Below are 21,898 nucleotides of genomic sequence, written 5' to 3' on the forward strand. Positions count from 1 at the left end.
CTAACCCTAACCCTAACCCTAACCCTAACCCTAACCCTAACCCTAACCCTAACCCTAACCCTAACCCTAACCCTAACCCTAACCCTAACCCTAACCCTAACCCTAACCCTAACCCTAACCCTAACCCTAACCCTAACCCTAACCCTAACCCTAACCCTAACCCTAACCCTAACCCTAACCCTAACCCTAACCCTAACCCTAACCCTAACCCTAACCCTAACCCTAACCCTAACCCTAACCCTAACCCTAACCCTAACCCTAACCCTAACCCTAACCCTAACCCTAACCCTAACCCTAACCCTAACCCTAACCCTAACCCTAACCCTAACCCTAACCCTAACCCTAACCCTAACCCTAACCCTAACCCTAACCCTAACCCTAACCCTAACCCTAACCCTAACCCTAACCCTAACCCTAACCCTAACCCTAACCCTAACCCTAACCCTAACCCTAACCCTAACCCTAACCCTAACCCTAACCCTAACCCTAACCCTAACCCTAACCCTAACCCTAACCCTAACCCTAACCCTAACCCTAACCCTAACCCTAACCCTAACCCTAACCCTAACCCTAACCCTAACCCTAACCCTAACCCTAACCCTAACCCTAACCCTAACCCTAACCCTAACCCTAACCCTAACCCTAACCCTAACCCTAACCCTAACCCTAACCCTAACCCTAACCCTAACCCTAACCCTAACCCTAACCCTAACCCTAACCCTAACCCTAACCCTAACCCTAACCCTAACCCTAACCCTAACCCTAACCCTAACCCTAACCCTAACCCTAACCCTAACCCTAACCCTAACCCTAACCCTAACCCTAACCCTAACCCTAACCCTAACCCTAACCCTAACCCTAACCCTAACCCTAACCCTAACCCTAACCCTAACCCTAACCCTAACCCTAACCCTAACCCTAACCCTAACCCTAACCCTAACCCTAACCCTAACCCTAACCCTAACCCTAACCCTAACCCTAACCCTAACCCTAACCCTAACCCTAACCCTAACCCTAACCCTAACCCTAACCCTAACCCTAACCCTAACCCTAACCCTAACCCTAACCCTAACCCTAACCCTAACCCTAACCCTAACCCTAACCCTAACCCTAACCCTAACCCTAACCCTAACCCTAACCCTAACCCTAACCCTAACCCTAACCCTAACCCTAACCCTAACCCTAACCCTAACCCTAACCCTAACCCTAACCCTAACCCTAACCCTAACCCTAACCCTAACCCTAACCCTAACCCTAACCCTAACCCTAACCCTAACCCTAACCCTAACCCTAACCCTAACCCTAACCCTAACCCTAACCCTAACCCTAACCCTAACCCTAACCCTAACCCTAACCCTAACCCTAACCCTAACCCTAACCCTAACCCTAACCCTAACCCTAACCCTAACCCTAACCCTAACCCTAACCCTAACCCTAACCCTAACCCTAACCCTAACCCTAACCCTAACCCTAACCCTAACCCTAACCCTAACCCTAACCCTAACCCTAACCCTAACCCTAACCCTAACCCTAACCCTAACCCTAACCCTAACCCTAACCCTAACCCTAACCCTAACCCTAACCCTAACCCTAACCCTAACCCTAACCCTAACCCTAACCCTAACCCTAACCCTAACCCTAACCCTAACCCTAACCCTAACCCTAACCCTAACCCTAACCCTAACCCTAACCCTAACCCTAACCCTAACCCTAACCCTAACCCTAACCCTAACCCTAACCCTAACCCTAACCCTAACCCTAACCCTAACCCTAACCCTAACCCTAACCCTAACCCTAACCCTAACCCTAACCCTAACCCTAACCCTAACCCTAACCCTAACCCTAACCCTAACCCTAACCCTAACCCTAACCCTAACCCTAACCCTAACCCTAACCCTAACCCTAACCCTAACCCTAACCCTAACCCTAACCCTAACCCTAACCCTAACCCTAACCCTAACCCTAACCCTAACCCTAACCCTAACCCTAACCCTAACCCTAACCCTAACCCTAACCCTAACCCTAACCCTAACCCTAACCCTAACCCTAACCCTAACCCTAACCCTAACCCTAACCCTAACCCTAACCCTAACCCTAACCCTAACCCTAACCCTAACCCTAACCCTAACCCTAACCCTAACCCTAACCCTAACCCTAACCCTAACCCTAACCCTAACCCTAACCCTAACCCTAACCCTAACCCTAACCCTAACCCTAACCCTAACCCTAACCCTAACCCTAACCCTAACCCTAACCCTAACCCTAACCCTAACCCTAACCCTAACCCTAACCCTAACCCTAACCCTAACCCTAACCCTAACCCTAACCCTAACCCTAACCCTAACCCTAACCCTAACCCTAACCCTAACCCTAACCCTAACCCTAACCCTAACCCTAACCCTAACCCTAACCCTAACCCTAACCCTAACCCTAACCCTAACCCTAACCCTAACCCTAACCCTAACCCTAACCCTAACCCTAACCCTAACCCTAACCCTAACCCTAACCCTAACCCTAACCCTAACCCTAACCCTAACCCTAACCCTAACCCTAACCCTAACCCTAACCCTAACCCTAACCCTAACCCTAACCCTAACCCTAACCCTAACCCTAACCCTAACCCTAACCCTAACCCTAACCCTAACCCTAACCCTAACCCTAACCCTAACCCTAACCCTAACCCTAACCCTAACCCTAACCCTAACCCTAACCCTAACCCTAACCCTAACCCTAACCCTAACCCTAACCCTAACCCTAACCCTAACCCTAACCCTAACCCTAACCCTAACCCTAACCCTAACCCTAACCCTAACCCTAACCCTAACCCTAACCCTAACCCTAACCCTAACCCTAACCCTAACCCTAACCCTAACCCTAACCCTAACCCTAACCCTAACCCTAACCCTAACCCTAACCCTAACCCTAACCCTAACCCTAACCCTAACCCTAACCCTAACCCTAACCCTAACCCTAACCCTAACCCTAACCCTAACCCTAACCCTAACCCTAACCCTAACCCTAACCCTAACCCTAACCCTAACCCTAACCCTAACCCTAACCCTAACCCTAACCCTAACCCTAACCCTAACCCTAACCCTAACCCTAACCCTAACCCTAACCCTAACCCTAACCCTAACCCTAACCCTAACCCTAACCCTAACCCTAACCCTAACCCTAACCCTAACCCTAACCCTAACCCTAACCCTAACCCTAACCCTAACCCTAACCCTAACCCTAACCCTAACCCTAACCCTAACCCTAACCCTAACCCTAACCCTAACCCTAACCCTAACCCTAACCCTAACCCTAACCCTAACCCTAACCCTAACCCTAACCCTAACCCTAACCCTAACCCTAACCCTAACCCTAACCCTAACCCTAACCCTAACCCTAACCCTAACCCTAACCCTAACCCTAACCCTAACCCTAACCCTAACCCTAACCCTAACCCTAACCCTAACCCTAACCCTAACCCTAACCCTAACCCTAACCCTAACCCTAACCCTAACCCTAACCCTAACCCTAACCCTAACCCTAACCCTAACCCTAACCCTAACCCTAACCCTAACCCTAACCCTAACCCTAACCCTAACCCTAACCCTAACCCTAACCCTAACCCTAACCCTAACCCTAACCCTAACCCTAACCCTAACCCTAACCCTAACCCTAACCCTAACCCTAACCCTAACCCTAACCCTAACCCTAACCCTAACCCTAACCCTAACCCTAACCCTAACCCTAACCCTAACCCTAACCCTAACCCTAACCCTAACCCTAACCCTAACCCTAACCCTAACCCTAACCCTAACCCTAACCCTAACCCTAACCCTAACCCTAACCCTAACCCTAACCCTAACCCTAACCCTAACCCTAACCCTAACCCTAACCCTAACCCTAACCCTAACCCTAACCCTAACCCTAACCCTAACCCTAACCCTAACCCTAACCCTAACCCTAACCCTAACCCTAACCCTAACCCTAACCCTAACCCTAACCCTAACCCTAACCCTAACCCTAACCCTAACCCTAACCCTAACCCTAACCCTAACCCTAACCCTAACCCTAACCCTAACCCTAACCCTAACCCTAACCCTAACCCTAACCCTAACCCTAACCCTAACCCTAACCCTAACCCTAACCCTAACCCTAACCCTAACCCTAACCCTAACCCTAACCCTAACCCTAACCCTAACCCTAACCCTAACCCTAACCCTAACCCTAACCCTAACCCTAACCCTAACCCTAACCCTAACCCTAACCCTAACCCTAACCCTAACCCTAACCCTAACCCTAACCCTAACCCTAACCCTAACCCTAACCCTAACCCTAACCCTAACCCTAACCCTAACCCTAACCCTAACCCTAACCCTAACCCTAACCCTAACCCTAACCCTAACCCTAACCCTAACCCTAACCCTAACCCTAACCCTAACCCTAACCCTAACCCTAACCCTAACCCTAACCCTAACCCTAACCCTAACCCTAACCCTAACCCTAACCCTAACCCTAACCCTAACCCTAACCCTAACCCTAACCCTAACCCTAACCCTAACCCTAACCCTAACCCTAACCCTAACCCTAACCCTAACCCTAACCCTAACCCTAACCCTAACCCTAACCCTAACCCTAACCCTAACCCTAACCCTAACCCTAACCCTAACCCTAACCCTAACCCTAACCCTAACCCTAACCCTAACCCTAACCCTAACCCTAACCCTAACCCTAACCCTAACCCTAACCCTAACCCTAACCCTAACCCTAACCCTAACCCTAACCCTAACCCTAACCCTAACCCTAACCCTAACCCTAACCCTAACCCTAACCCTAACCCTAACCCTAACCCTAACCCTAACCCTAACCCTAACCCTAACCCTAACCCTAACCCTAACCCTAACCCTAACCCTAACCCTAACCCTAACCCTAACCCTAACCCTAACCCTAACCCTAACCCTAACCCTAACCCTAACCCTAACCCTAACCCTAACCCTAACCCTAACCCTAACCCTAACCCTAACCCTAACCCTAACCCTAACCCTAACCCTAACCCTAACCCTAACCCTAACCCTAACCCTAACCCTAACCCTAACCCTAACCCTAACCCTAACCCTAACCCTAACCCTAACCCTAACCCTAACCCTAACCCTAACCCTAACCCTAACCCTAACCCTAACCCTAACCCTAACCCTAACCCTAACCCTAACCCTAACCTAACCCTAACCCTAACCCTAACCCTAACCCTAACCCTAACCCTAACCCTAACCCTAACCCTAACCCTAACCCTAACCCTAACCCTAACCCTAACCCTAACCCTAACCCTAACCCTAACCCTAACCCTAACCCTAACCCTAACCCTAACCCTAACCCTAACCCTAACCCTAACCCTAACCCTAACCCTAACCCTAACCCTAACCCTAACCCTAACCCTAACCCTAACCCTAACCCTAACCCTAACCCTAACCCTAACCCTAACCCTAACCCTAACCCTAACCCTAACCCTAACCCTAACCCTAACCCTAACCCTAACCCTAACCCTAACCCTAACCCTAACCCTAACCCTAACCCTAACCCTAACCCTAACCCTAACCTAACCCTAACCCTAACCCTAACCCTAACCCTAACCCTAACCTAACCCTAACCCTAACCCTAACCTAACCCTAACCCTAACCCTAACCCTAACCCTAACCCTAACCCTAACCCTAACCCTAACCCTAACCCTAACCCTAACCCTAACCCTAACCCTAACCCTAACCCTAACCCTAACCCTAACCCTAACCCTAACCCTAACCCTAACCCTAACCCTAACCCTAACCCTAACCCTAACCCTAACCTAACCCTAACCCTAACCCCTAAACCTAAACCTAAACCTAAACCTAAACCTAAACCTAAACCTAAACCTAAACCTACGGAAACATGTTGGAAAGTGGGTAACGGATACCGTACGGAAACCCTTAGAAAGTGGGTACTTGTAATTTTCCGTTATTGAGGACAGTCAGTGTAAACCAACGGAAACTCACAGGATTCTAAGTGGAAACTTCAGGTACCAGCGTATCCTGTTATTCCCAAAATATCAAATCTTTGAATTGCATCTGTTTTTCATTTCCTGCGATGCTACTCTTTCTATGCATACAGGTATTGAGCCATTCAAAGAAATTGGGAGCCGGTTGGATGTCGAAATTTGTTTATAAAGTGCTACACTTTGACATCGGAAATTTTTGTTTGTTTACGTTTCAAATTAGCCCAGTCTTTGTCTGGGTGCCAGTCAAATCACCCCAGCGACAACACGCCCCAGCAAATTTGGTCACATCGCCCCAGATATTTGGTCAAATCGCCCCAGGTTTGGTCAAATTGCCCCAGGGGGGTAGTCAAAACGCCCCAGTTTAATCAAAATGGTCTCATATGTGCCATAAATGCATGGTTTGGTCAACTTCCATACTATATTATTCACATAATATTATGTATTATATTATTAGTAATATCCCATGCCTAGGCAACACCGTAATACCAATTATTTGGTAAAGAATTACAATCTGAATAAACCAAAAGGTTTGTATAAAATATTTATTGTAACTGCTGTAAATGCATAGTTGTTTGTTTGTCAGTGTGTAAGCATAACAAGTTGGGTAATGACAATGGTATAATACTTACCTAAAAACAGTCTAGATCTTTGTCAACATATCAATACCAATTATTTGGTAAAGAAACACAATCTGAATTAAATAAATGATTTGTATAAAATGTTTAGAGTAAATGCTGTGCATGCATAGTGGTTTGTTTGACAGTGTGTAATCATAATAACTTTGGTATAGCACTTATATAAAAACAGTCCACAGCTTTGTCCACTGAAATAGTATAATACTCATAAAGAAGTTCCTCATATGTCTTCCTTATTAAATTTCGTCTGTTCCACAGAGTCAGTGTGTCCAGCCTTCACACGGGTCACACAAGATTGCCCCTTGGCCTTCACTTACTTCCAAAAAACATTTCCTGCAGTTGGTGGTCATCTTGTCAGTTGGAAGAAATGAATGACTTACCCTGAGTCCACATCAATTTATACAATGCAGAGCCTCAACTCCAGATAAACACAACACTGAATATCAATTCGTTAACATGTTTTAATAGCCTCTTTATATCCACACTATTTGACAAGACTAATTTACAAAAGCTCTAAATTATTTTGATAAGTATTATACCATACTTGTTGACCAAACCTATGAATTTACGGCCTCACTTTTTGACAAGAGTACTTAAAAAACCCAGCAAATTGTTTTCATAAGTATTATACTATACTTGCTGAGAAAACAATTTCCAGCTGCTTCCCATGGTAGCATCTGGCGTTGCTCATTTGTGACGTCATTCTTACTTTATGTCACAATATGATTAGAATGACGTCACCACTGTTGATGACGCAAGAAAACAATTGTTTGCGATGTTTCTTCGTGTTAATACGCAGTGAATAGTCTTGCAGTTTTTGGGAATGCAACACCATTTCATCATGTTTTTCAACCAATCAGATTACAGAACACAGTGACTTTTGGTTTACAATTACTAGTTAAATACTTATCAGAAACATTACTACATAGTATTATGTGAAGGCTGCAACATGGAAGTTTTATACAGATTGTTATTCTTTACCAAATAATTGGTATTACGGAGTTGCCTAGGCATGGGATATTACTAATAATATAATACATAATATTATGTGAAGAATATAGTATTGAAGTTGACCAAACCATGCATTTATGGCACATATCAGACCATTTTGAATAAACTGGGGCGTTTTGACTACCCCCCTGGGGCAATTTGACCAAACCTGGGGCGATTTGACCAAATATCTGGGGCGATTTCACCAAATTTGCTGGGGCGTTTGGTCGCTGGGGCGATTTGACTGGCACCCCTTTGTCTTCACCCTCGGTATGTTTCGTTGTATTTTGTCTCTGTTGGTATTGGTGGCAAAGACCAGATGTAATATCATTTTAACATGTGTCGGTAATTCAGTGATGCATTTTTCGCCGCTGACTATGGAATATTCGTGATGTAATAGGCGTCTAATTCCGGCCTTCGCGAAACGAGATTTTGTAAACACTATCCAAAATGGCGGAAAGCGCACTTAGGCGTTCGCGTGAGTATAGAGGGGTTTCAGTACCCATGATGCATTGCGCGGCCGCCATGTTGGTTGTCAACCTTTGAAGCGCGAAACATAAACAAGTGCCGAAAGTAGCCCAACCGATTCTAGGTTCATAGGCTGCGTTTCAGATTTACCACTGGATATAACATGAAAAACTGGTATCAGTGATCGTTAGCATGTTATTTTTAAATCAAATAATCATAGTAATTATCCGAATTTTCACATTTGAAATTATACTGTACACCAAATGATGCTTTGAATCATGATCTCCAAATTCCTCAGGCCTTATTAGTTGGCGTGTTTTAATCACTTGCTGTACCATAGTCGTTGACGCCATCTTTGTACTAGTAGTGTTTACGACCTCCTACAGCATATACGACAGGTCAATCGGGGTCCTAAATTTGTGGCTGTTTACGACACAGTGTAAGTGTACGAGGTCTTTGTGAAACGGGGTAAAACAAATACGAGGTCGGGCCAGTAAGAGGGCTTTGTGAAACGGGCCCCAGGTCTGCGTCCAGGCTGGTGGAGGTGTGCACTGGACTGGTGCGGAAACTGCCTGCTCGAAACTTGGTATTACAGGTTTAGAAGTGCTACATATGGCTTTGACCAGTCAACAAGTGTTCTGGAATATATGGCCACTGGGTGGATTTACAGCTTGTTAGTCGCTCTGTGCATGACTGCTGCTGACACCGTTTTATAAGGGTCTTCTTCTTGCCTCATCCAAGAGTCAAATCAATCAGTGAGCAGACAACTTGTTTGTCACCCTGTTCCTGACCTGTCCCTAATCACTGCTGTCACTGGCCCATGGTACAGAAAGTGATTGAAGTAAGAAACGAAGGCTCATGTTTGTTAGCTTGACCCCTGAGTATTTCTTGGACTTCTGCCCTGTCCCAGAATGGAGGACGTGTAATGCACGTGTCTCAATTTAGACAAATGAATGGTCAAATTGCCTCTGGAGGTACCTGGTGTGATGGGTCACACGACTATTAACCTTCAAGTATCTCATGGGTAGCTTGGTTTATGTAGGGTAATAGTATCCACTATGTTGTATGAGGTTAAAGTCAGTCCATGTGAGATGGAGTCAAGAATAGGTTGCTGTCCTAACCCCAGTCCATGTAGGATGGAGAAAGGGTTAGGTTGCTGTCCTACCCCTACCCCTAACCCTGGCAATGCAAGGTGGAGTAAGGGCTAGGTTGCTCTCCTACCCCTACCCCTACTCCTAACCCTGGCAATGCAAGGTGGAGTAAGGGCTAGGTTGCTGTCCTAACCCTAACCCTACCCCTAACCCTGGCAATGCAAGGTGGAGTAAGGGCTAGGTTGCTGTCCTACCCCTACCCCTACTCCTAACCCTGGCAATGCAAGGTGGAGTAAGGGCTAGGTTGCTGTCCTACCCCTAACCCTACCCCTAACCCTGGCAATGCAAGGTGGAGTATGGGCTAGGTTGCTGTCCTACCCCTACCCCTAACCCCAGTCCATGTAGGATGCAGTAAGGGCTAGGTTGCTGTCCTACCCCTAACCCTAACCCCAGTCCATGTAGGATGGAGTAAGGGCTAGGTTGCTGTCCTACCCCTACCCCTACCCCTACCCCTGGCAATGCAAGGGGGAGTAAGGGCTAGGTTGCTGTCCTACCCCTAACCCTGGCAATGCAAGGTGGAGTAAGGGCTAGGTTGCTGTCCTACCCCTACCCCTACCCCTAACCCTGGCAATGCAAGGGGGAGTAAGGGCTAGGTTGCTGTCCTAACCCTAACCCTGGCAATGCAAGGTGGAGTAAGGGCTAGGTTGCTGTCCTAACCCTACCCCTACCCCTACCCCTAACCCTGGCAATGCAAGGGGGAGTAAGGGCTAGGTTGCTGTCCTAACCCTAAACCTGGCAATGCAAGGTGGAGTTCAGCCCATTATTAATAAGCTTATTGCTGATTTCTACTTCATTCCAGAACATTGTTCTTCATTAGATACAACTTTTAATTACTGCACAATTGACTGTTGCTTGTTGTTTTCACGTATTCCCAATAACAGCCTTGGAGAAGAAAATGAGAACAACACAGACAGCATAATGTTCTCATTTATTTCAATATTTAACTGATTGGCATCAGTATTAAGTGCAGGGAGTTGTGTCACATGACCCTCTCTGTGAAACAGAACACAATGGATTTCTGAATATGTGTGTAACTAAATCTGTCATACCACAAACACAACCAAAAAATGAGGGAACTAAGAAACTGAATGTGGCAAACATTGAGCTTGGTGCAGCTCTCCAGGAGAAATGGGCGACCAATACCACGGGCAACCATCCAGAAATTAATCACCAATATTCCATCAAGGTGTCGCGAATACGTTGCCCAACATGGTGGACTCATCAGTTACTGAACTTCACATCCAAATTTGATTTAGTGGACATTCACAGCAATGTCACATTCACTGTCATTTCATCAGTTCCCATATTTTTTGTAGTGCATATCACCTCCTGGAGGCTGACCAGAATGATTGTGAAGCATAGAATCTAAACATACATACAAAGGACCAGACACACGGAATATGGCCCTCCATACACAGTGCATACAGCTGTCAATATGCATCACAGTTAATAACAAACTCCTATCTGAAACATATAAAATAGTGGAAGCAGAGAGAAATACATGTGCTTTAAATGGCGTTTAGAAGTGCCACACATAATGATCATTTGCCTGATGGAGTAAGGATGAGCTTTGAAACATTGTATTTCTCATAATAAAGAAGTTGACACTCCAAAACTCTCTTCCCTTAATAACTTGTCACCTGACCTGGTGAGGCATGTATGTCTTGTTTAACTGATGTTTGACCCAATATGGGAGCTTGCCTTCATCAGACAGTTACATGGAATATGTACAAGGTAAATTCAACATATCATAAAAGGACACAAACCATTTTATAAACAATAACATGTATGGGATGGGATAATCCTGTTTATATATACACATCACTGTTACAATCATTCATCGCCCTCATCTTCTCTGTCCAATTTGGGTAGACATGGCATATCCATGGTAGATAGCGGACACACAGTGTATAAAATGTGGTGATAATGACATATTTAGAACATTCCATAAAACACTGTCTCATCAAACACTGCCATAGTAACTGTCACATCAAACACTGTTACAGAGACTATCACAGAAACTGTCACATCAACAATGTCCTATAAAATGTTAAATTAAATACAGCCACAGAAACTTTTATATCAAACACGGTCACAAGCCATGTTCAAACACTACAACTGTAATTCTTACACTGCATACCGTCGTATTAACTTATGTATTATATAGCACACATTCTTCACACACTGTCACATAATACAGGGTTAGATTTGGTGATATGGCTTTTTGTACCACATTTAGACACTATATTGGAAGACACGAAAATCAGCTGTAAAAGTTCATAAGCAATACAAAATCTGCTTTCAGTGAATTAATCATATCACAACTTTCTTCACAGTCATCATTTTGGGTAACAATCTCAGGCAGGTGAAAAGAGACAATGGTGCTGGAAGGGAAGGTAATCTCTTTCCCCAGCACATGTCTTAACAAACCATATGTCTTCACTTGATCTACACTGATGTCTCGGTGGTACAGAGCTGGTTTGTGCCTTGTGATTCCTCTGGCTCCAGGCTGAGGTTTCTGCTGACAAAACTGGGATTCAGATCCCTATCCGCCTCAACACTGACATCACCTGCCAGTCTGCTGTCTCTACTGGCCAGCATGCACTCAGCATTATCCATTCTTGCACCAGCAAGTGAACCGCCTTGTCTAGGTGCCAGTCTGGATCGACTTGTCTTGATATCTGCATTAGAGAGTGATGGATTGTCATACCTGGCCTCCCCAAATCTACCACTGGGAGGCTCGAACCAAATATCGTTCCTGTAGCCCTCTGATGCCACAGACCACCTTGGATTTCGAGCAGCACTGGCCAACAATCTGTCACTTGTGAGGTTATCATGAGAACGTGACCATTTTCTCATTGACTCAAATTCTGATCTCAGATTCCCACGCTTGTCCCTTGCTTTGTCTGTGAGTTGTCGTCTCCGTGTATATCGCTGATTAGATCCTGCTTGTTCAGATGCCCCAGGAACATTAGCCACTGATGCTCCATGAAGTCCATGGGCAGGGTTTGGGGTTGGGTCACACTGCTTGTGTCTGGGTGACAGTCTTTCTAGTCTGTGCCTTGACCGTGGATGTCTACTTTGTCCTTCTCTGGCACCAGGTGAATCTAACCCTCTGTTAAGTACTGTCTCTGACTGGGAAGTCTGGTAGTGGAAGCCTTGACCTGTAGCTCCTCCTAGCAAGAGGTCACCCACACTGACTGCTCGACTCTGTGATGTCATCTCTGGCAGAACAACTGGAGGAGCAGCACAGAGAAGTCTGTGACGAGGCACCAGATTATCAACACTTGTAGCCCGCCCCAGCCCAGACCCACCAGACTGTCTGAAGCATGGCTGGACACCACCATCTTGCTTGTCTGAATCCTCTTCATCTCTCTGCACTCTTAAACTCAAACGCTGTTGGTCAGAGCTGTGTGTACATGGAGAGATGTCCTCTCTACCAGTTGACCTTCCATCAGGTGCATCACATGGTGGTGTTTGCTCTTCTTCCTCATCCTTCAGTGGGAGAGTAAACTCAGACGCGGGGTATGGGGGAGGGGGATCATGGGGTATATGTGACCCTGCAACCAGGCTGTATGGGGGTGGGGTTGTTACATAGTCAGATTCCCCAGAGTAAAACACCTGGTTCACCTCCCAAGGCTGCTCCCGGTACGACCGACTCTGCCAGCGTGACTCTGACCGTCTTCCACTCAAGTCAGCATTCTGCTGATTCTTCTGTCGGCGTCGAATGATGACAATCATGGCAATGATGAGGATGGAGGTGACGACAACACAGCCACAGACAACACCAGCAATAGTACCTGCCTTGAGGGAAGTCGTTGAAGACGGAGCATCATCTGGTCAAACATACAAGACAAATAACTGTGGTAACACCCTAAGGGAAAACATCACTTACAAGCGAGGAGACTTGTGAAGGTCTGGTTAGAGTACTGGCCAGTAACCCATGCCTATCATAAGAGACAACTAACAGCATCAAGTGGTCAGGATTGCTTGGTTGACACATATCATTGGTTCCCAATTGTGCGGATTGATGCTCATACTGTTGATCACTGGATTGTCTGGTCCAGAATCGATTATTTACAGACCACAGCAATACACCTGAGTGCAGCATAAAACTAATCTCACTCACTCACTCACTACAATAGTGAATATACATGCTAGAATGTATAAGAAAGAAAGAAAGAGTCTTTAGAAGATAACATTTTCTACTCCTGCTTCGTCCTAGTTGTTATTGTATTATTGCCACCCCATCTGCTATGTATACCTTGTTCTATTCTGGCTTCATCCCAATTGTTATTGTATTATTGCCCACCCCATCTGCTATGTATACCTTGTTCTACTCTGGCTTCATCCCAGTTGTCATTGTATTATTGCCACCCCATCTGCTATGTATACCTTGTTCTACTCTGGCTTCATCCCAGTTGTTATTGTATTATTGCCACCCCATCTGCTATGTATACCTTGTTCTACTCTGGCTTCATCCCAGTTGTCATTGTATTATTGCCACCCCATCTGCTATGTATACCTTGTTCTACTCTGGCTTCATCCCAGTTGTTATTGTATTATTGCCACCCCATCTGCTATGTATACCTTGTTCTACTCTGGCTTCATCCCAGTTGTTATTGTATTATTGCCACCCCATCTGCTATGTATACCTTGTTCTACTCTGGCTTCATCCCAGTTGTCATTGTATTATTGCCACCCCATCTGCTATGTATACCTTGTTCTACTCTGGCTTCATCCCAGTTGTCATTGTATTATTGCCACCCCATCTGCTATGTATACCTTGTTCTACTCTGGCTTCATCCCAATTGTCATTGTATTATTGCCACCCCATCTTCTATGTATACCTTGTTCTACTCTGGCTTCATCCCAATTGTTATTTTATTATTGCCACCCCATTTGCTATGTATACCTTGTTCAACTCTGGCTTCATCCCAGTTGTTATTGTATTATTGCCCACCACATCTGCTATGTATACCTTGTTCTACTCCCGCTTCATCCCAATTGTTATTGTATTATTGCCACCTCATCTACTATGTATACCTTGTTCTACTCTGGCTTCATCCCAATTGTTATTGTATTATTGCCACCCCATCTGCTATGTATACCTTGTTCTACTCTGGCTTCATCCCAATTGTCATTGTATTATTGCCACCCCATCTTCTATGTATACCTTGTTCTACTCTGGCTTCATCCCAATTGTTATTGTATTATTGCCACCCCATCTTCTATGTATACCTTGTTCTACTCTGGCTTCATCCCAATTGTCATTGTATTATTGCCACCCCATCTGCTATGTATACCTTGTTCTACTCTGGCTTCATCCCAATTGTCATTGTATTATTGCCACCCTATCTGCTATGTATACCTTGTTCTACTCTGGCTTCATCCCAGTTGTCATTGTATTATTGCCACCCTATCTGCTATGTATACCTTGTTCTACTCTGGCTTCATCCCAGTTGTCATTGTATTATTGCCACCCCATCTGCTATGTATACCTTGTTCTACTCTGGCTTCATCCCAATTGTCATTGTATTATTGCCACCCCATCTGCTATGTATACCTTGATCTACTCTGGCTTCATCCCAGTTGTTATTGTATTATTGCCACCCCATCTGCTATGTATACCTTGTTCTACTCTGGCTTCATCCCAGTTATTGTATTATTGCCACCCCATCTGCTATGTATACCTTGTTCTACTCTGGCTTCATCCCACTTGTCATTGTATTATTGCCACCCTATCTGCTATGTATACCTTGTTCTATTCTGGCTTCATCCCAATTGTTATTGTATTATTGCCACCCCATCTGCTATGTATACCTTGTTCTACTCTGGCTTCATCCCAATTGTCATTGTATTATTGCCACCCCATCTGCTATGTATACCTTGTTCTATTCTGGCTTCATCCCAATTGTTGTTGTATTATTGCCACCCCATCTACTATGTATACCTTGTTCTACTCTGGCTTCATCCCAGTTGTTATTGTATTATTGCCACCCCATCTGTTATGTATACCTTGTTCTACTCTGGCTTCATCCCCATTGTTATTGTATTATTGCAACCCCATCTGCTATGTATACCTTGTTCTATTCTGGCTTCATCCCAATTGTCATTGTATTATTGCCACCCCATCTGCTATGTATACCTTGTTCTATTCTGGCTTCATCCCAATTGTTGTTGTATTATTGTCACCCCATCTACTATGTATACCTTGTTCTACTCTGGCTTCATCCCAGTTGTTATTGTATTATTGCCACCCCATCTGTTATGTATACCTTGTTCTACTCTGGCTTCATCCCAATTGTCATTGTATTATTGCCACCCCATCTGTTATGTATACCTTGTTCTACTCTGGCTTCATCCCCATTGTTATTGTATTATTGCAACCCCATCTGCTATGTATACCTTGTTCTACTCTGGCTTCATCCCAATTGTTATTGTATTATTGCCACCCCATCTGTTATGTATACCTTGTTCTACTCTGGCTTCATCCCCATTGTTATTGTATTATTGCCACCCCATCTGCTATGTATACCTTGTTCTACTCTGGCTTCATCCAAGTTGTTATTGTATTATTGCAACCCCATCTGCTATGTATACCTTGTTCTACTCTGGCTTCATCCCAATTGTTATTGTATTATTGCCACCCCATCTGTTATGTATACCTTGTTCTACTCTGGCTTCATCCCCATTGTTATTGTATTATTGCCACCCCATCTGCTATGTATACCTTGATCTACTCTGGCTTCATCCAAGTTGTTATTGTATTATTGCAACCCCATCTGCTATGTATACCTTGTTCTATTCTGGCTTCATCCCAATTGTCATTGTATTATTGCCACCCCATCTGCTATGTATACCTTGTTCTATTCTGGCTTCATCCCACTTGTCATTGTATTATTGCCACCCTATCTGCTATGTATACCTTGTTCTACTCTGGCTTCATCCCAATTGTCATTGTATTATTGCCACCCCATCTGCTATGTATACCTTGATCTACTCTGGCTTCATCCCAGTTGTTATTGTATTATTGCCACCCCATCTGCTATGTATACCTTGTTCTACTCTGGCTTCATCCCAATTGTTATTGTATTATTGCCACCCCATCTGCTATGTATACCTTGTTCTACTCTGGCTTCATCCCAATTGTTATTGTATTATTGCCACCCCATCTGCTATGTATACCTTGATCTACTCTGGCTTCATCCCAGTTGTTATTGTATTATTGCCACCCCATCTGCTATGTATACCTTGTTCTACTCTGGCTTCATCCCAATTGTTATTGTATTATTGCCACCCCATCTGCTATGTATACCTTGTTCTACTCTGGCTTCATCCCAATTGTCATTGTATTATTGCCACCCCATCTGCTATGTATACCTTGATCTACTCTGGCTTCATCCCAGTTGTTATTGTATTATTGCCACCCCATCTGCTATGTATACCTTGTTCTACTCTGGCTTCATCCCACTTGTCATTGTATTATTGCCACCCTATCTGCTATGTATACCTTCTTCTACTCTGGCTTCATCCCAATTGTTATTGTATTATTGCCACCCCATCTGCTATGTATACCTTGTTCTACTCTGGCTTCATCCCAATTGTCATTGTATTATTGCCACCCCATCTGCTATGTATACCTTGTTCTACTCTGGCTTCATCCCAATTGTTATTGTATTATTGCCACCCCATCTGCTATGTATACCTTGTTCTACTCTGGCTTCATCCCAATTGTTATTGTATTATTGCCACCCCATCTGCTATGTATACCTTGATCTACTCTGGCTTCATCCCAGTTGTTATTGTATTATTGCCACCCCATCTACTATGTATACCTTGTTCTACTCTGGCTTCATCCCAGTTGTTATTGTATTATTGCCACCCCATCTGCTATGTATACCTTGTTCTACTCTGGCTTCATCCCAATTGTTATTGTATTATTGCCACCCCATCTGCTATGTATACCTTGTTCTACTCTGGCTTCATCCCCATTGTTATTGTATTATTGCCACCCCATCTGCTATGTATACCTTGTTCTACTCTGGCTTCATCCCAATTGTTATTGTATTATTGCCACCCCATCTGCTATGTATACCTTGTTCTACTCTGGCTTCATCCCAATTGTTATTGTATTATTGCCACCCCATCTGCTATGTATACCTTGTTCTACTCTGGCTTCATCCCAGTTGTTATTGTATTATTGCCACCCCATCTGTTATGTATACCTTGTTCTCTTCTGGCTTCATCCCAATTGTTATTGTATTATTGCCACCCCATCTGCTATGTATACCTTGATCTACTCTGGCTTCATCCCAGTTGTTATTGTATTATTGCCACCCCATCTGCTATGTACACCTTGTTCTACTCTGGCTTCATCCCAATTGTTATTGTATTATTGCCACCCCATCTGCTATGTACACCTTGTTCTACTCTGGCTTCATCCCAATTGTTATTGTATTATTGCCACCCCATCTGCTATGTATACCTTGTTCTCTTCTGGCTTCATCCCAATTGTTATTGTATTATTGCCACCCCATCTGCTATGTATACCTTGATCTACTCTGGCTTCATCCCCATTGTTATTGTATTATTGCCACCCTATCTGCTATGTATACCTTGTTCTACTCTGGCTTCATCCCAGTTGTCATTGTATTATTGCCACCCCATCTGCTATGTATACCTTGTTCTACTCTGGCTTCATCCCAATTGTTATTGTATTATTGCCACCCCATCTGCTATGTATACCTTGTTCTACTCTGGCTTCATCCCAATTGTCATTGTATTATTGCCACCACATCTGCTATGTATACCTTGATCTACTCTGGCTTCATCCCAGTTGTTATTGTATTATTGCCACCCCATCTGCTATGTATACCTTGTTCTCTTCTGGCTTCATCCCAATTGTTATTGTATTATTGCCACCCCATCTGCTATGTATACCTTGATCTACTCTGGCTTCATCCCAGTTGTTATTGTATTATTGCCACCCCATCTGCTATGTATACCTTGTTCTACTCTGGCTTCATCCCAGTTGTTATTGTATTATTGCCACCCCATCTGCTATGTATACCTTGATCTACTCTGGCTTCATCCCAGTTGTTATTGTATTATTGCCACCCCATCTGCTATGTATACCTTGTTCTACTCTGGCTTCATCCCAATTGTTATTGTATTATTGCCACCCCATCTGTTATGTATACCTTGTTCTCTTCTGGCTTCATCCCAATTGTTATTGTATTATTGCCACCCCATCTGCTATGTATACCTTGTTCTACTCTGGCTTCATCCCAATTGTTATTGTATTATTGCCACCCCATCTGCTATGTATACCTTGTTCTACTCTGGCTTCATCCCAATTGTTATTGTATTATTGCCACCCCATCTGTTATGTATACCTTGTTCTCTTCTGGCTTCATCCCAATTGTTATTGTATTATTGCCACCCCATCTGCTATGTATACCTTGATCTACTCTGGCTTCATCCCAGTTGTTATTGTATTATTGCCACCCCATCTGCTATGTATACCTTGTTCTACTCTGGCTTCATCCCAATTGTTATTGTATTATTGCCACCCCATCTGTTATGTATACCTTGTTCTCTTCTGGCTTCATCCCAATTGTTATTGTATTATTGCCACCCCATCTGCTATGTATACCTTGTTCTACTCTGGCTTCATCCCAATTGTTATTGTATTATTGCCACCCCATCTGCTATGTATACCTTGTTCTCTTCTGGCTTCATCCCAATTGTTATTGTATTATTGCCACCCCATCTGTTATGTATACCTTGTTCTATTCTGGCTTCATCCCAATTGTTATTGTATTATTGCCATCCCATCTGCTATGTATACCTTGTTCTACTCTGGCTTCATCCAAGTTGTTATTGTATTATTGCAACCCCATCTGCTATGTATACCTTGTTCTACTCTGGCTTCATCCCAATTGTTATTGTATTATTGCCACCCCATCTGCTATGTATACCTTGTTCTATTCTGGCTTCATCCCACTTGTCATTGTATTATTGCCACCCTATCTGCTATGTATACCTTGTTCTACTCTGGCTTCATCCCAATTGTCATTGTATTATTGCCACCCCATCTGCTATGTATACCTTGATCTACTCTGGCTTCATCCCAGTTGTTATTGTATTATTGCCACCCCATCTGCTATGTATACCTTGTTCTACTCTGGCTTCATCCCAATTGTTATTGTATTATTGCCACCCCATCTGCTATGTATACCTTGTTCTACTCTGGCTTCATCCCAATTGTTATTGTATTATTGCCACCCCATCTGCTATGTATACCTTGATCTACTCTGGCTTCATCCCAGTTGTTATTGTATTATTGCCACCCCATCTGCTATGTATACCTTGTTCTACTCTGGCTTCATCCCAATTGTTATTGTATTATTGCCACCCCATCTGCTATGTATACCTTGTTCTACTCTGGCTTCATCCCAATTGTCATTGTATTATTGCCACCCCATCTGCTATGTATACCTTGATCTACTCTGGCTTCATCCCAGTTGTTATTGTATTATTGCCACCCCATCTGCTATGTATACCTTGTTCTACTCTGGCTTCATCCCACTTGTCATTGTATTATTGCCACCCTATCTGCTATGTATACCTTCTTCTACTCTGGCTTCATCCCAATTGTTATTGTATTATTGCCACCCCATCTGCTATGTATACCTTGTTCTACTCTGGCTTCATCCCAATTGTCATTGTATTATTGCCACCCCATCTGCTATGTATACCTTGTTCTACTCTGGCTTCATCCCAATTGTTATTGTATTATTGCCACCCCATCTGCTATGTATACCTTGTTCTACTCTGGCTTCATCCCAATTGTTATTGTATTATTGCCACCCCATCTGCTATGTATACCTTGATCTACTCTGGCTTCATCCCAGTTGTTATTGTATTATTGCCACCCCATCTACTATGTATACCTTGTTCTACTCTGGCTTCATCCCAGTTGTTATTGTATTATTGCCACCCCATCTGCTATGTATACCTTGTTCTACTCTGGCTTCATCCCAATTGTTATTGTATTATTGCCACCCCATCTGCTATGTATACCTTGTTCTACTCTGGCTTCATCCCCATTGTTATTGTATTATTGCCACCCCATCTGCTATGTATACCTTGTTCTACTCTGGCTTCATCCCAATTGTTATTGTATTATTGCCACCCCATCTGCTATGTATACCTTGTTCTACTCTGGCTTCATCCCAATTGTTATTGTATTATTGCCACCCCATCTGCTATGTATACCTTGTTCTACTCTGGCTTCATCCCAGTTGTTATTGTATTATTGCCACCCCATCTGTTATGTATACCTTGTTCTCTTCTGGCTTCATCCCAATTGTTATTGTATTATTGCCACCCCATCTGCTATGTATACCTTGATCTACTCTGGCTTCATCCCAGTTGTTATTGTATTATTGCCACCCCATCTGCTATGTACACCTTGTTCTACTCTGGCTTCATCCCAATTGTTATTGTATTATTGCCACCCCATCTGCTATGTACACCTTGTTCTACTCTGGCTTCATCCCAATTGTTATTGTATTATTGCCACCCCATCTGCTATGTATACCTTGTTCTCTTCTGGCTTCATCCCAATTGTTATTGTATTATTGCCACCCCATCTGCTATGTATACCTTGATCTACTCTGGCTTCATCCCCATTGTTATTGTATTATTGCCACCCTATCTGCTATGTATACCTTGTTCTACTCTGGCTTCATCCCAGTTGTCATTGTATTATTGCCACCCCATCTGCTATGTATACCTTGTTCTACTCTGGCTTCATCCCAATTGTTATTGTATTATTGCCACCCCATCTGCTATGTATACCTTGTTCTACTCTGGCTTCATCCCAATTGTCATTGTATTATTGCCACCACATCTGCTATGTATACCTTGATCTACTCTGGCTTCATCCCAGTTGTTATTGTATTATTGCCACCCCATCTGCTATGTATACCTTGTTCTCTTCTGGCTTCATCCCAATTGTTATTGTATTATTGCCACCCCATCTGCTATGTATACCTTGATCTACTCTGGCTTCATCCCAGTTGTTATTGTATTATTGCCACCCCATCTGCTATGTATACCTTGTTCTACTCTGGCTTCATCCCAGTTGTTATTGTATTATTGCCACCCCATCTGCTATGTATACCTTGATCTACTCTGGCTTCATCCCAGTTGTTATTGTATTATTGCCACCCCATCTGCTATGTATACCTTGTTCTACTCTGGCTTCATCCCAATTGTTATTGTATTATTGCCACCCCATCTGTTATGTATACCTTGTTCTCTTCTGGCTTCATCCCAATTGTTATTGTATTATTGCCACCCCATCTGCTATGTATACCTTGTTCTACTCTGGCTTCATCCCAATTGTTATTGTATTATTGCCACCCCATCTGCTATGTATACCTTGTTCTACTCTGGCTTCATCCCAATTGTTATTGTATTATTGCCACCCCATCTGTTATGTATACCTTGTTCTCTTCTGGCTTCATCCCAATTGTTATTGTATTATTGCCACCCCATCTGCTATGTATACCTTGATCTACTCTGGCTTCATCCCAGTTGTTATTGTATTATTGCCACCCCATCTG

The 21,898-nt window shown here is 43.9% G+C and overlaps 1 protein-coding gene across 3 annotated transcripts in view; it reads right to left on the reverse strand.

Annotated features, from left to right (window-relative positions):
- Positions 1-10,173: 10,173 nt before the first annotated feature.
- LOC137286101 (cubilin-like) overlaps positions 10,174-21,898 on the reverse strand; it is a 199,100-nt gene continuing 187,375 nt past the window's right edge. For all 3 annotated transcript variants that reach the window (XM_067817775.1, XM_067817773.1, XM_067817784.1), the window contains one exon: positions 10,174-13,096. In XM_067817775.1, the coding sequence (XP_067673876.1) occupies positions 11,709-13,096 (1,388 nt within the window). In that variant the 3' untranslated portion in view covers positions 10,174-11,708. The remainder of the gene's footprint in view (positions 13,097-21,898) is intronic.

This window comes from Haliotis asinina, chromosome 1, assembly GCF_037392515.1.
Source record: "Haliotis asinina isolate JCU_RB_2024 chromosome 1, JCU_Hal_asi_v2, whole genome shotgun sequence".
Classification (NCBI taxonomy): domain Eukaryota; kingdom Metazoa; phylum Mollusca; class Gastropoda; order Lepetellida; family Haliotidae; genus Haliotis; species Haliotis asinina.